Source organism: Periplaneta americana, chromosome 10 (assembly GCF_040183065.1).
Source record: "Periplaneta americana isolate PAMFEO1 chromosome 10, P.americana_PAMFEO1_priV1, whole genome shotgun sequence".
Lineage (NCBI taxonomy): Eukaryota > Metazoa > Arthropoda > Insecta > Blattodea > Blattidae > Periplaneta > Periplaneta americana.
This window is the reverse complement of record NC_091126.1, coordinates 33,509,713-33,525,241: the sequence shown is the minus strand read 5'-3', so window position 1 is coordinate 33,525,241 and position 15,529 is coordinate 33,509,713. Positions and strand designations below refer to the sequence as shown.

Genomic DNA, 15,529 nt, shown 5'->3' with positions numbered 1-15,529 from the left:
TGGTGTGTGCAGGAAGCAAGGAGACGGCCTTCATCTACGCGGTGACGAGTGCGGGGGTAGTGCATGCAGTGACCCAGGCGTGCAGCTCGGGAAACCTCACGGACTGCAGCTGCGATTCGGCAGGCAAGGGCCAGGAGACCCCCGAGGGCTGGAAGTGGGGTGGTTGCAGGTAAGTAGCTACATCGAATTGGTATTGCATGTAGTTTTTGCTCAACGGCCAGCAGACAGCCGCAGGCTGTAACTGGAGAGAGTTGCAGGTCGACTTAGTTCTCGCTCCGGACCACCCAGACCGGAAAATGGAGGACTGTAGATGGTAGCCACATCTAGTAAAGGTCTTCTTCATATTTTACATGCAACCCTCCGAGAACTAAGTCCGTTTTAGTAGGCAATGAAAATTTCTTCCTGAAGAACTATCTTTATTTCAAAATGAATACCATACGAGATAAAACTACAATTTCTTTCTAAATACAGTAGAACTTGGTTATAACGACATCCAAGGGACCTTAAACATTATGTTGTTATAAACGAGTGTCGTAGTAACCGAGATTCACATTATCAATCTAGTGAGGTGGAAAATGAAAAATAACAAAATTAATTAGACTTATTTTAGATTTATGTATTGACTTTTAAGCCTACAATGAACAAAAATAAAATACACGTAGGCCTAGAATTATAAATACAGTATTCTGTATTAAAACAGTTTGTTCAGTACTCACCAAACTACTTTACTTAGAAGTGAAGTAATCAGTCATTTTACTCTGTTGTCTTCTACTTGCCCAATACACACGTTCTAGAGCTAAATTACGTTCTATGTTCATAATTTCAGTTGCAATTTCACTGCTCCCTTCCCTAGCTTCATAGAACATATCCATAATTCTAATGACTTCTGAAGCGTCACTCACTTCTTTTAGTGGCCATACTGCGTTAAAATGCGTGCACTTAATGAAAACTTCCTATCGAAACTGATCTAATACCGCATGAATTCGGGCAGGTTACAATGGGGTGGGGAATCTGTCTGCATTCCAGATATCTATGACAGAAGGAGAATGTAAAGAATTTGTCAGGGTCAGATTTCAACAAAATATTTCTTAAAATACTTTGGTTCTTAAATCTTATTCCAAACTGAGGTTGAAAATGACGTTATATGCGAGGTAGACGCATATGCGTTTGTCGTATTAAGCAAGGTAGGAAAGCATATGTCTTATGGGGAATTAGTTGGGACCGCAGAATATTTGACGTTATAGGCGAGGTGTCGCACAAAACGAGGTCGCTATAACCAAGTTCTACTGTACTCCTAAATGCCACACAACTGCTGGATTAAAAGACAGCATGAATTTTGGACCCAAAATATATAATGCATTAATTAGAGCTTACCCTGAGCTAAGTACAGTTAACACACATAGATTTAAGAAACAAATCAGATTAATTATTTAATTGTTTTAGCCAATTGAGTTAAAAATTGATACTCTAATATTCATGTACTTTTGTGTTTTCTATTTGTATATAGACCCCATTATTACATGCTGTATGTATTTTACCATATATTAATGTTATTGTGCTCAATGAACTCTCTTAATTTTGTGATATATTTTGTATAACTGATCTGAACTGCGCCCGAGCACGAGCTTCTGCTCTTTCGGGCTGCAATGCCTATTGTAGCTCAAGTGTAAAGTATTTAAAAAAATAGTAATGTACTCTAAATCTGCTCAAAAGATTTTCTTCTTAATATGTGCTTACATAAGACAAAGAGAGCTCACCACTGTGCAGTAACGGTTGGCACGTCTGACTGTGAAACTAGCGGACCCGGGTTCAAATCCTGATTGGGACAAGTTACCTGGTTGAGGTTTCTTCCGGAGTATTTCTTCAATTCATTAAGAGCAAATGCTGGGTAACATTCGGCGCTGACCGTGCACTCATCTCGCTAGCATTATCATCTTCACTAATGTCTGTGTGAACTTGCAACGTAAGACGGCAACTGATTGCTTGTGAATCGCGTAAAACAATGAGAAGTGTCTGTCAACTGAGTGACCCTCACAAGGGAAGGGTTTCGGCTCGAACAGGAATTTCGTATCCAAAATTTGTTTACAGGCCCATCTTTAAAACTCTGTAAAGCTCCCAAAAGCATTCGTTTGTGTAATGTGTGGTTTGTCTGTTAGAGCACTGTACAATTTGAGGAGTGGGGAGAGCACTGCACAAGTTAAGGGGATGGGACACCTTACCCGTAAGCCTAGCGTAGCCTAGAAACTAGTGCGAGTGGTAAAATGTCTAAAGCCCATTTAAGAACATTTTTCTCCAACGTTCTATCTGAAAATATTGCAGCTAATCAAAAGTATACATTGTTGTGTGAGTCATTGAATGCGCACAAGGACGCAACATTAATAAATGAATCATTCCAAGGCTAGGACATGGAATGTATAATTATTCCACCTAAAAAACTAAATATAGCCAGCCTCTGAATATCTATTTCCTTAGACAATACAAAATATATGCTCGGAGGGTAACAGATTACAGAAGGACTCTTGCTGAGAATCCAGAACTTAACTTGGGAAATCGAGTATTTATAATGAAAATGCACTCTGTTATTCATTACCAGTTGTCTGCTCCAGTATACCGCCCTAAGCTTCAGTATTCCTGGCAGTCAACTGGTTACGTGAATTGTGAACAAGTCTCGGACTTCGAAAATGTAATTCAGGTGGCATTTGATTTTTCAGCACTGGAGTGTGGTTCAGGTGTTGCTTCTGCGTGTTGTGCTTATTGCTCTGCTCCATGCTGTTTCATGCATTTTGTAGAGAATCCTCATGTAGGCTACATTTTTAAAGAAGTGTATTGACCAATACCAACCAAACGGAGAGTTACACAAATGAATGCTTTTACGGTCTTCATCACCATTGTGAAGTAAGCGTCTGTACAAATTTTTAACCAAAAATTCCTGTTCGAGCCGAAACCCTTCCCTTGTCAGTGGCGTAGGCACAATTTTGTCAAGGGGGGGGGGGTCATTATTAAAACTGTTTACAATTTATATACAATTTACATTATCGGTATTTTAAATGTTGTGTATTATTATTACGGTATTATTTTATTATTATTATTATTATTATTATTATGTTGCGGTATATTTATTAATATTATATTATGTTCTAATAGAACATATTCATGAATATCCTTATAAAATCTTTGAATCGTATTTTTTTTACAGCCATCCAATTTTTAACCAATAACAAGTTAAATTTCATATTGTGTTGACTTCATTTTTTTTTTACAAGATCGGTACTAGGCGGTAGGTCTCTCTCTATAATAAAGGCAACATTGCTATAATTTTAACATGCCGCAGTACAAAGCACAGGGTTCATATTGAAGGAATGGTAGGAGGACTATGCCTTATATCGATGTAGATTTTGTTACTCTGACAGTGACAGTGAAAAATTAGAGAAGGGATTGTGGATAAAAAACACTCAAATCTAAATAGGCCTATGCCATATTTTTAAGTTCAAGGGGGGGGGGGTTCAGAACGGTAACCTCTCCCCCCTTGCGTTGGCCTACGCCTCTCGTGACACTCATTTTGTTTTGCTGTAACATGTTGAGAAATATGTGTCAGTGGCTTGTAAACGATGCTCCGTAAAGCATCTCATAATGCAATGCGAAGAATTGGAAAGGAACATAAGTAAATTAAATTTTAAAAATCTCAGAATTGTGATTTTATGCCGTCATTAACTGTATATAGGTAGGTATTAGCTACAAATAATTTAGTCCCTTCATTATACTGAAGAGCAATTATTACAGACAGAAGTTAATGTCATACGTCACCTCATTCAGCCTTGCCTGCTCGCGCCTTATACGAACGACGCAAAACATCAAGGACGTCGCAATGGGGCATTTGATCCTAAAAGCTGGCCAAAATTATTTGAAAGGGTTTCATTGTTCTATAAGCTCAGTTCTATGTAAAAGTGGTAGGCTATTGTATGAGTTTTATTTGTACAGTATTTCCGTTGATGACCGCATCTCAGTTTGTTCTTAAATCCTCTTCGCTGGAATTTCCACCTATGGTCCGTCCCAGAAATCTGTAGAGTAACTTGGCCCATATGGGGGCGGAGTCTATCTGTGCCAGAGTGTATTGCGGGCAGCGTCAGCTTGAGGTCGCTAAGGGGTAAGATGCTCGTGGTAGAGAGTTCAGATAGAAATGATCCCCTTCCTGCAAGCGATTGGTAGTTTCGTTCAAACAATGCCTTCACCTAGAGCGGTCATTTGCTCTAGCTCTCGCACATTCACTTACGCAGAGATCTTATTTTGTCTTTCTACTCTGCAGATTCCTGGGACGGACCATAGTAATTGTAATGACACTAAAAAGTCATAAATATGGTGGCATAGGTATCGTTCTCCTCATCCAACTTTTGCTTATATGTACTCGCTTGTGCTTGTGACATCAATTCTCCACTGTGCTAATAGTGACATATTTTTTAAAAGTCCTACATGGAAAGTTTATGTTCTTCTGGTTTGTTTTCTTTGGCTAATATTTCTTATGAGCGTTTAGGTAGACGATTACTTCTCAAGTTTTCATCAATTGGATAATGGTATGGTCCAGTACAGCTTGCAATTTCATCTCAGCAAACGTTGAAGTAATGGAAATAGATTTCTTGTCTGGATACAATTTTTATTGAAATAACATGGGGGTTTTCTTTGTGTGTGTGTGTTTGATGTACTCTATTATTTGATGTCTTGTTAACTTAGCTTGTATTATCATAGAAAGAGCTTCGTTACAAGAGATTTGTGGTTCTTGCATTTCTTGTAATCTTAGGCGTGTTTTTCTTTACTCTGAAGTAGCCTTCGTAGAGGTGACGGTACCACTTACAAAGCTTATACTTGACAGAAAAACCGTAAGGTCATCTGCAAAGCATATGCGAGTTCTTTCTTGGAATTTTCACGTCACAAAGTTGAGGTTCTTCTTCGTTTCATTCGGCCAAAACAGTCCTGAAAATTTACTTGAGGATGTCCGCATTTTTTGTATGAAATTTTACCATACTTCTCAAATTTGATTCCGTCCAACCATATCTTACTTGTTTTAACAAACATTTCCATTTTGCGGTTTTATTTAGCACATCTTTTCTTATATTCATTCTTAAATCTGAGTAATTTCAATTCAAGTATGAAGAGTTCCGAATTTTGACAATTAGTTCTCTTAAAAAATATATAATATATGATCAAACTGCTTCAGAACTTCAAAAACAATCATTCTATTGACCTCCCAGTCAGCAAAACCCGATTCTATAGTAATAAATAAGAAAATAACTCATATCAGAAGAATCACGATTAGAAGAATTATAATTATGAACAGACCTGAAACAATAATTTGTTTTAACAAAAGGCGCAAAAAAGCGCAGCTTTTCCTATAAGTTTAGAGAAATAGACACTCTCAGGAATTATTTAAGCCTAGTTTCTAACTCGGTTATTACTTGGTACCAATCAAAATATCAACTATTATTTTCATTATACAAAATTATCTTAACATTAATTGAGTCTGTAAAGAAATTAATTATTGCCTATACAGAAAAACTAATCGCATAGTTCAATAGCCAATATAAAGTAAATACTTAAAGTACTTATAGATATCGACGCCATGTCCAGCTGGATCCGGCAGATGTTGAACATACGAACAGTAACAACACATTTTGAGTTTATTTTTTTTAAATTCCAATAAATCGAGTACTAAATTAAAAAAGAATGATATTCAATCATATGACTTATTTTAATTATGCAATTATAAATGTACGTTATATTTTAAAATTGTTAACGTTTTCGCCATTGAGTATGGCATCTTCAGACATTGATAATTATCGAAATTCGTTTACTTTACTGAAGAAGTCTTCGGTATTCTCACTTGCTGTATAATGTCGTAGGTTAGGTATCACTTTTCTTTCCCATTCTACATAGTCCCGTTAAGTATAGAAGTAAATTGCAATATCGACACAATTATCTGAAATCTTCCACTTATGTAACACATTTTAGCATATTTAGAAGTTTATTTTGAGAGTAAAATTTAAAGCACAACCAAACGAATTTCATAGCACCGAATACACCGAACTGTATCTATGCAGGCTACACTAAGGTTCAGACGTTCCCGTTTCCCAGAAAGAGTTCTCGAATTTTTCTTCTTGTCTCTGGAATGTCCGCGGATTTAATAATATGTTCCCATTTATTCGCTGTTCTCAGTGTTAATTATTAATATGGGTTAATGAAGATAATGCACACCGCTATGGATGAATTATGCTAATGCAATTTTAGCACTTTTTATAGTGACATAACCAAAACTGAAACTGAGGACGTAACTATAGTCGAGTCTTTCAAATTGTTATCAAGAATAATAGAAAAACTGAACTCCAGGAAAGAAGAGAAATCTATTCCATTTTAAGCAAATTTTGATATCTTTAAAGTAAGTGGTTCTAATTCCACAACAGAATTCTCAGTGTGAATTTTATAAAAATGCTGTTGAATTTCTCAGTGACTGGGTTATTCATTCACAAGATATATGTGAATGTACATTTCTCAGCTCTTCTAAAGAAAGAGAAAGTTTTGAAGAAAGAGTCCGTTATTTTTCTTCAGATATAAATGGACTTGACCTGGATGAAGATAATTTATTTTGTAAAATTTTCTGATTGAAGAAATATCTGACTTCACAGAAAATAGAAAGGTGCAATGAAGCTAATGCTACTCTTTACTCAAAATGGAGTAACATTTCACAATTTTCTCTGAGAAAATAATCTTCTGTGCACAACTCCAGATCTGTGTGTGTCTTCTTGGAAGTAATGCTACAGTGGAGAAAGATTTTACTTCAATGAACATGATGTGGACATCCCACAAATTCAGAATGAGTTTAGAAATTATTGGAGCTAGTCTTTCCATCTTAATCAACTTCAACATGTCCTGTCAGGAATTTGCTGAAAAATTAGGATCTAGAGAAGACCTGCTCAAAAAAAATAATTCTTCTGAAAAATATCAATAGTTTAATTTGTGAGTAAAATTAATAGTTTAGTACGTAAATAGAATGAGCATTTTAATTTTTTTAAATTGTTTAGAAACAATGCAAGTGAATGGAAAACTGACAGAAAAGTTAAAAGCAGCTTTTTTTCATATGTTGATCTGTCTCCGGGAACTGTGAGACAAATCTGCAGTCTATACGTCACTCTTATGTGTCAGATATCCTTTCTTTGTAACGAGGAATTAGTGATTATTTCGAATTTACTGTCGCTTCAAAGCAATAGTTTCGAAATTCTTAAGGATAAATCCATAACAATGGCAACACTGCAAGGAGACAGGTTGTCAGGGGTGTAAAAATAGAAGTGTAAAACACCTTCCTCATTACTCGAAAATATTTGTAAACATCTCGACGAGCAAACATGTGTGTGATCTTCACCTCTCGAGAGGGTGTCGTCACCGCCGCTATGTGATATGTGATTGAACACTGCTCGTGCTGGCATGCAAGAGTGCCGCAAGTCCAACAAGATTCTTGTCCCCTCGCCTTCCATTCTGTTCTGTGTAAACCAATAGGATACAACATTTCTTGAGATTCTGATCACAAGGAATAAAAGTGGTCCTTGATAACTGAGAAATTCAGTCCCCAGGGAAAGTCTGTCGCTCAGCAAGGCAGTCACAGCAACCACAGAGTGGGCAGATGCCAGTGGCTGATCTGAAGTAAGAACGAATAGGTCTACTGTAGCTTCGCAATTATTACTATTGCCATACGTTGACCAATGTTCTTGAAGAATGGATATTTGTTGTTGACAATTGTCGCGCGACCCTTCCCGCCAAAGTCAAGAAAGTCTTAACTTCTTTTGATTGGTATCAAGTGTCCGATCCTGACGATTTAATCGATTTAACTTCGATCTTTTCCACAGATGAAGATTGACGAAGTTTCATCCCACTAGCTAAGCTAACAGACAACTTCATCTCCATTAGATTATGAACTCGCCACAGATGTTGAAAATTATTCTACACATTTCGAAAACTGGAATACGGAGTAGGCCTACAATCTGTGCGTACACTTAACGGCAAAAAGAATGAGCCGGCGACAATTTCTTAAGTTCCAGATACATAACATTGCGCATGCTCGTCTCGTCAAAGCCGTAGTTCACCAGATAACACATAATCAAACCATTTAAATTTGCTGCATTTTGTTTAAGAGCCTAAAATATGTTACAAAATCGAATGTAGAGTTGAGTCTAGATATATCAGGGTCTCTGAAGAGGGAAATAATAACAAAAATGATAAATACAAAATAAACCGAAGCGAATATGAAGAGGAACTCCACGTATTATGCCGAAACGACATTAACAGTAACAATAGCGTAAGTCGTTACGGCATTAGTCTATTGAACAAGTTGATAGTAGTAGGTCAAGGTTCGAATCTCCTACAATCTCATTTTTTTAATTACAAATTCACCATCATATATGTCTCGCAAAGCTATAATTATTTGGCGATATCTCTTAGAATATGCCCAAACTCTAATAAATAATAAACCTCCCTCTCTCATTCAAGCAATACTTCTATCTGTTAATAAAACGTTCTGTCTCGTCATTAGGTCTACGCTTGAAGATGGCACAGAGACAATAGCTCATTGCCCTGGTTCGCATAGGTTATTTTGCGTATCGATACGATGAACGCTTCGTGAGACGACTTGGGTTGCGTAAGGGTCGCGTGTTGGGGGTGGATATCATACGATGGGGCAGGACTTCTGGAACGCATCCACGGTCGGTTTACGGCAGAAGTCTACGAACACATTTTGACAAATGTAATGATCTCTTTCGCCCGAGAACGATATCCAGAAGGAACACTTTTCTTCCAGCAGGATAATCCCCCGATACACACCGCCAACCGGATTCAAAGATGGTTTACGAGGAGGCGTGATGTCGACCCAGTCGACTGGCCTGAAAAATCACCAGACATGAATCCGATTCAAAATTTGAGGGCTGCAGTCAAAAGGATCCTATGCTATAATTGGGCAGAATAACCACCGTTCGAACACCTGAGGACTTGTGGGGCAGAGTTCTAGATGCGTGGGAGGAGGTGGCCAAGAATTTAGATCTGTCCCATAATCTTGTGGACTCCATGCCGCGCAGAATGAGGGCAGTTGTTGACGCAGGTGGTTTGTGGACGAGATATTAGTCCCCACCACATGCCTTTTTTTGTTAATATATTAAGAAATTGTTTGTTTTTGTTTATTTAATTATTTATTTGTGTTTGATATGCGTCCGGTTTTTTAGGATGTGAAACAAGTATTTTTGTTTATAAAGGCCAGGTATCGCCTATTAATAGCCCACAGGTATTGAGCAATAATATTTTACAAGGCAGGCATAACGAAGTTTGTTAACAAATGTCATTTCACATCTAAACTAATAAATTAATTAACAAAATAATAATTTTACCGTACCGGGAGGTGAACTCACAACCTCTGGTACGGATGTCAGACACCTTACCACTGGGCCACACACAACTCGTAAGGTTTATTACATTATAGAAGGACGACTTTCAATGAAGAGACACCACAGCAATGCCTTGCAGTGGGTTACGTTTACACCAGTGAACCGCGCGATAGAACTTAGCATTTCTATCGACCAAGAGTCGGCCCATTCTTTTTGCCGTTAAGTGTACATGATCTATTTTTACTTGGTTATTTAACGACGCTGTACCAACTACTAGGTTATTTAACGTCGATGGGGTTGGTGATAGCGAGATGGTATTTGGCGAGACAAGGCCGAGGATTCGCCATAGAATACCTGCCATTTAACTTACGGTTTGAGAAAATCCCGGAAAAACCCCAACCAGGTGATCGGCCAAGTGGGTATCGAACTCACACTCGAGCACAACTCCGGATCAGAAAGCAAACGCTTCAGCCGACTGAGCTAAGCCGGTGGCCTACATGATTATTAAACACATATATACACGTAATGTATGTATGTATGTATGTATGTATGTATGTATGTATGTATGTATGGGCAGTCGGTATAGCGCTGGCTTTCTGTGCTCGAGGTTGCGAGTTCGATCCCAGCCCAGGTCGATGGCAATTTAGTGTGCTTAAATATGCGACAAGTTCAAGTCAGTAGATTTACTGGCACGTAAAAGAACTCCTGCGGGACAAAATTCCGGCACACCGGCGACGCTGATATAACCTCGGTAGTTGCGAGCGTCGTTAAATAAATCATAATTTATTTTTTTAATGCACGTATGTAACGTACGTATTCGTATAAAAGTTAATTTTGCATATTTTGCAGAGTAACGCGCCTATAATCATTATTTTTTTTATTTTATTGCGTTATTTTACGACGCTGTATCAACATCTGGGTTATTTAGCGTCTGAATGATATGAAGGTGATAATGCCGGTGAAATGAGTCCGGGGTCCAGCACCGAAAGTTACCCAGCATTTGCTCGTATTGGGTTGAGGGAAAACCCCGGAAAAAACCTCAACCAGATAACTTGCCCCGACCGGGATTCGAACCCGGGCCACCTGGTTTCGCAGCCAGACGCGCTGACCGTTACTCCACAGGTGTGGACTATAATCATTATTAATTATCCAATGATTGCAATTCGTGAAATAATTCGGTATCGCATTATTATCCGTGGGTTGTAGTCACCGTATCCCTCATTTTGAATCCATGCTACAAGGTTATTCTAAAGTAAGTTCCAATTGAAACGATTGTGTCATCTGTACAGTAAGTCCTCATTTTACCGGGCATGTCCTTCAAGAGTTAAATTACCTTCCGGAACAAATTTTCAAGTGTCCGGATTGGACATGTGGATTTAATAAAAAAAAATGCTTGGATTTTAAACAACAGTCTAAAATTCTCGACATCTTTGTTTTACTCACGAGTCAGAAGCTCTGAATGACACTCGACACATACTGATGATGTAGCACAGAGCCCATTTCACTTCCGTTTTCTTATTCTTACCGTTTTACTGGTCGTTTCGCACACGACTCTCAAGAGGTTATGTTTGTCTTGTTACATCAATTTGCTTACGTAGGCTTAATTGATTCAGACAAGCTTCCAGGCGAGGATCGCGAGTTTTTGCCATATTACATATTAATAGTTTGTACTTTATAGGTACCATTATGCTTTAGAGGGATTTCTTTTTCGATATGTATTTCGTTGTTATGGCAACTGTGCCACGTTTGTGTAAACAATTATGGTTAAGAATATAGAGAGAAATAATTTATATCAATGGTTTTACCTTTACGAGTTCGTATTGGCCTCGTTCAGTGCTATTACGAATGCAACAGTCAACAGCCTAATGCATTGAGAGACGTTTTCGAACATTACATAGATTGAGAAATGGACCCTGTCCTGTAAAATCATTTCGTACGCTGGTGAATAAATTTGAGGAAACTGATGCAAAAGGACTATTCTTACTGGGCAACACGGTGGTGGCCATATTCAACTTTTCTGTTTTTTTTTTTTAAGCTCTTATTTATTTTGGAACAAATTGATGTTATTTTTGTAGAATCTAAAATGTTGCGAAAGTTATGATTAGGCTTAGGCTTCGAGACTTCGGACCCAATAGAGCAGTTCAGCGGGGAATCCGCATAACGGCGTACTGAGTATAGTGGTAAAGCGTACAGTGGGTGGGGGTACTCTAGAATGAATGCCAACAAATACGCAAAGCAAGAAAAACGCTCTGGATTTGAAGGTTCTGACGAATAATTTGGTTTTCATACAAACCTATTTCCAAACTGTGTGTGAAACTATTACACGGTTATAAAAGTCGAAGCAAGAGATGCCGGAAGCCCTCAAATTAATTGAGGAAATGACTCAGAGAACTAATGAGACATTAAGTGCACCGGTTACTGAACGTGTAAAACAGAAGTGAAAATCCATTTTATGTAAAAGTAACGGATATTGAACATTGTTTAACATAAACAGCAAATTAGTGGACATCAATACACCCGAGAATAAAGGATTGTCTCTTAGAGACCGCAATGATGTTAAGTTTTTTTCGTTTTGTTCCTGTCACGTCATGCGACGTAGAGCGCAGCTTTTCACAGTACAAACTATATTTGGCAGATAAGCGAAAAAGATTTACGTTTGAGACACTGAGAATGTATCTTGTAGTAGGTACATTGCAATTCGGTACTGTAACTGCACTTCCTAAAGACAGCCAATAGGATAAATGAAGAAATTAAAATTTCTACATGTTTATTTCCACCAATAACACTGTATAATTGAACACAAATGCTTATAAAAGCCAGGAGAATAAATGTTTTTCACATTCTTTTGACATTGTCATTGTGTAATGCATATTTACTTTCAGAATGTAGCCTACATAGGGTAAACTGTATAGTGATTGACCACTTAAGCTAATGAATAATAAAACAATGAAATAGCGGAAAACAGTGGTAACTTATTGAGAGAATTTTAAAGGCATTGGGTCAAGTGAAGATTCAGAAACACATCAAAATCAATAAACAAAAGAAAAAATAAAATTTTAATGCAAAGATAAATTAAATAAACTCAACAAGTCCACTTTTACAGTTATTGACCGTCTACTGCACAGTTATTGACCACACGCTTATTAGTGATTGACCGTCTACTGCACAGTTATTGACCACACGCTTATTAGTGATTGACCGTCTACTGCACAGTTATTGAATACTCATTTATTAGTGATTGAACAACACATTTTCACAATTTTCACTTTTTTCTTGTCTGTTTCGTTTCTCTTCTTCTGATCTTTCTCATTAAGAACTATTCGCCACCGGCGTAGCTCTGTCGGCAAAGGTGTTTGCCTGCCGATCCGAAGTTTCGTTCGGGCGCGGGTTCAATTCCAGCTTGGGCTGATTACCTGGTTGGGTTTTTCCGAGGTTTTGCCCAACCGTAAGGCAAATTTCAGGTAATCTATGACGAATCCTCGGCCTCATCTCGCCAAATACCATCTCGCTACCATCAATCCCATCGACGCCAAATAACCTCATAGTTGATACAGTGTCGTTAAATAACCAAGTTAAAAAAATAAGAAAAGAACTCTTCTCGCTGCCTTTTCTTTCATTTCTTATTCGCTTCCTTCCTTCTCTTGCCTCTTCTTCCATTTTTCTCTTTTGTGCTTATTAGAAGCAAGTGTGTGTCATTTCTCTGATGTTATTACAAATGGCTTCACCCAGCACTGGACGAGGACCAAAGAACACTTTTCCTTCAACGGGATATTTGCTTCTGGACGCTAAGGTTGCTTTTAGGACATCAAACTTCTTGGCAGCTTCATTTAAATCAAATCCACTGTGGACAGGTTCTGTAGCGTTTCGTAAAGCTTCCCCTGTATAATGCACTTTACCTGGCTTAGGCATTATAATATAGTATCAGTCCTGTAAAAATCCCCATCATTTAACCGATAACATATATAGAATTGGAGCAAATTGGTCATTATTCTAACAAATAATTTATGAACGACCAATCACTGTAGTTTGCGGCCATTCACTTTATAGTGATTGACCACGGGGCATTTTTATGTCATATAAAAACTTTAACAAAATAATATTCTGTGGACGGAAACCTTATACCTTTTCTCACACTGTGAGTGTAAAAACGAGCATCAGAATTTATGTATCCTTTGCAGAATAAATAAATTATTGGATGCATTATTCTTAGCAATTTCTCTAGTTACTTACACTTGTTTAGGTTCACTTGCATTTCCAATCGATTTCAGTCCTCTCAGACAACAGACACTAACTCAGTGGGATGAACAGCGACAACTAACCACAAATAAGGGTTGCTACTAGAGGTATATGCAGCAAAAAGTGAAATCACGATCGTGGTTTATTCACAATATACTTGAAAAAAGGAAGCGGTCAATCACCGTATACTGGTCAATAACTACCTAGTTTACCCTATGTGTGTTTCCCTATACTACCGTACTCTACTCTAAATAGCAACGTTGTTACCTCAACACATCTCTATCTTTCACTACCTGCAGCGAGTCAACAATCTATAGCATATGCACAGTAAACTTATTGTATCGGGTCCCAAGTCTCGAAGCCTAGTTATGATCATATGAAACTGGGAACGTAGTTCAGAGTAACATTATTTATGTCTAAGTTGTTGTGCGGGGAGCTTAAAGGCAAAAATGTGAGACAATATTTATCGTTTCATAGATGATACTATAAATATTTCGCATGAAATCTCTACAAATTTTATAGAAACAAATCTTTAAGTTGTGAAACGTTAACAGTGAGACCGCTGCCTGGCGATCACAGCGTAAAGCCTTGGTTTTTCCGAACCGACGCATGCGACATGCGAGATGCGAGGCCCGCCTCGCACAAATCTGGACAACACGAGAGATAGTGAGTGGTTTCTACAGTTGCGAGGTGTGCAGACCTCGCATCTCGCATAGAAACCACTCACTATCTCTCGTGTAGTCCTGATTTGTGCGAGGCGGGCCTCGCACCTCGCACGTCGCATGCGTCGGTTCAGAAAAACCAAGGCTTTAGGAAGCACTTTTCATGATTCTGCTTGTCAAATTTCTGCTGTGGGAACCAAATGTTAACTAGCACAGACGTCTCATTTAGAACACAGAGTTATTGTATGACACTGGCCTTCAGGCTGACGAAGGAAATCATGTTATTTCTTTAGTCAACACTCCGAAGGCAGATTGGAACTCTACTTAAGAGTACTGCGTTTGGTTACTTTGAGTACAAGTTAGATGCACATGGATCATACTACGTAGCTTGGAAAGGAGAGCTCTGACTCTTCTTCCCGCTCCGTTTCATGTGTTTACATCCGCTTATTCGTATACAGGGACTGAACAATGAGAATACTACTCACGTACTTAATATACTGCCACATAGATTTAATAACAAACAAAATATTTATTTAAAACCTCTTATGGACAACAGAAGATTATTCTCACAATAAGTAAAACGCATCTAGATTCTAGATAGGCCTACGTTTTTGTTTCACCCAAAAATTAAAACCAATGTTCATTATTTTTCTCCTATGTGCAGAGTTTTGAATATACAAATTACAGTTTTAAAAATAAACAAATATATTTTATCGGTGTGAAAATGAGTTTAGAAGTGAATAAAATGATAATTTTTGAAAGGATTGAAATTTGAATATTCACAATTCAAAATGAGTTAATATTGAAATATATAAAATATATGTCGGCCTTGATGTTTGAACTTTTATTCGTTTAGAAATGTTTTTTTATCTCCACGTATTACCGTCTATAATGCCAGATTACAGAAATTTTAATAGACCTACTTGTTTTACATATTGTGAACGTTGTAACTGGACATAGCCATAAATCTCAGTAAAAACAAAATTATTTACACTGGCTACTTGCTTTGCGAGTCTCTACAAATTACAACGAGTGACTGTAAACATTTTAAGTGTTTCAAAGGAAAAAGTCTACTTTCTGATAAAATACGTTTTTTTTCTTTCCTAATGAAGTGCTCGCTACCAAATTCTTCTATTGGATAATTCATTTCCAAGCGTATAGATTTGTTTTGACATGTTCGCTGAAGAGCAGATCTATTATAAAGTGTGTACGATGCGCTAT

At 37.7% G+C, this 15,529-nt stretch overlaps 1 protein-coding gene across 2 annotated transcripts in view; it reads left to right on the top strand.

The window, feature by feature from the left end:
- LOC138707585 (protein Wnt-16-like) overlaps window positions 1–15,529 on the top strand; it is a 292,155-nt gene that overhangs the window by 225,949 nt on the left and 50,677 nt on the right. For both annotated transcript variants that reach the window (XM_069837190.1, XM_069837191.1), the window contains exon 3: window positions 13–169. In XM_069837190.1, coding sequence (XP_069693291.1) covers window positions 13–169 — 157 coding nt within the window. The remainder of the gene's footprint in view (window positions 1–12; window positions 170–15,529) is intronic.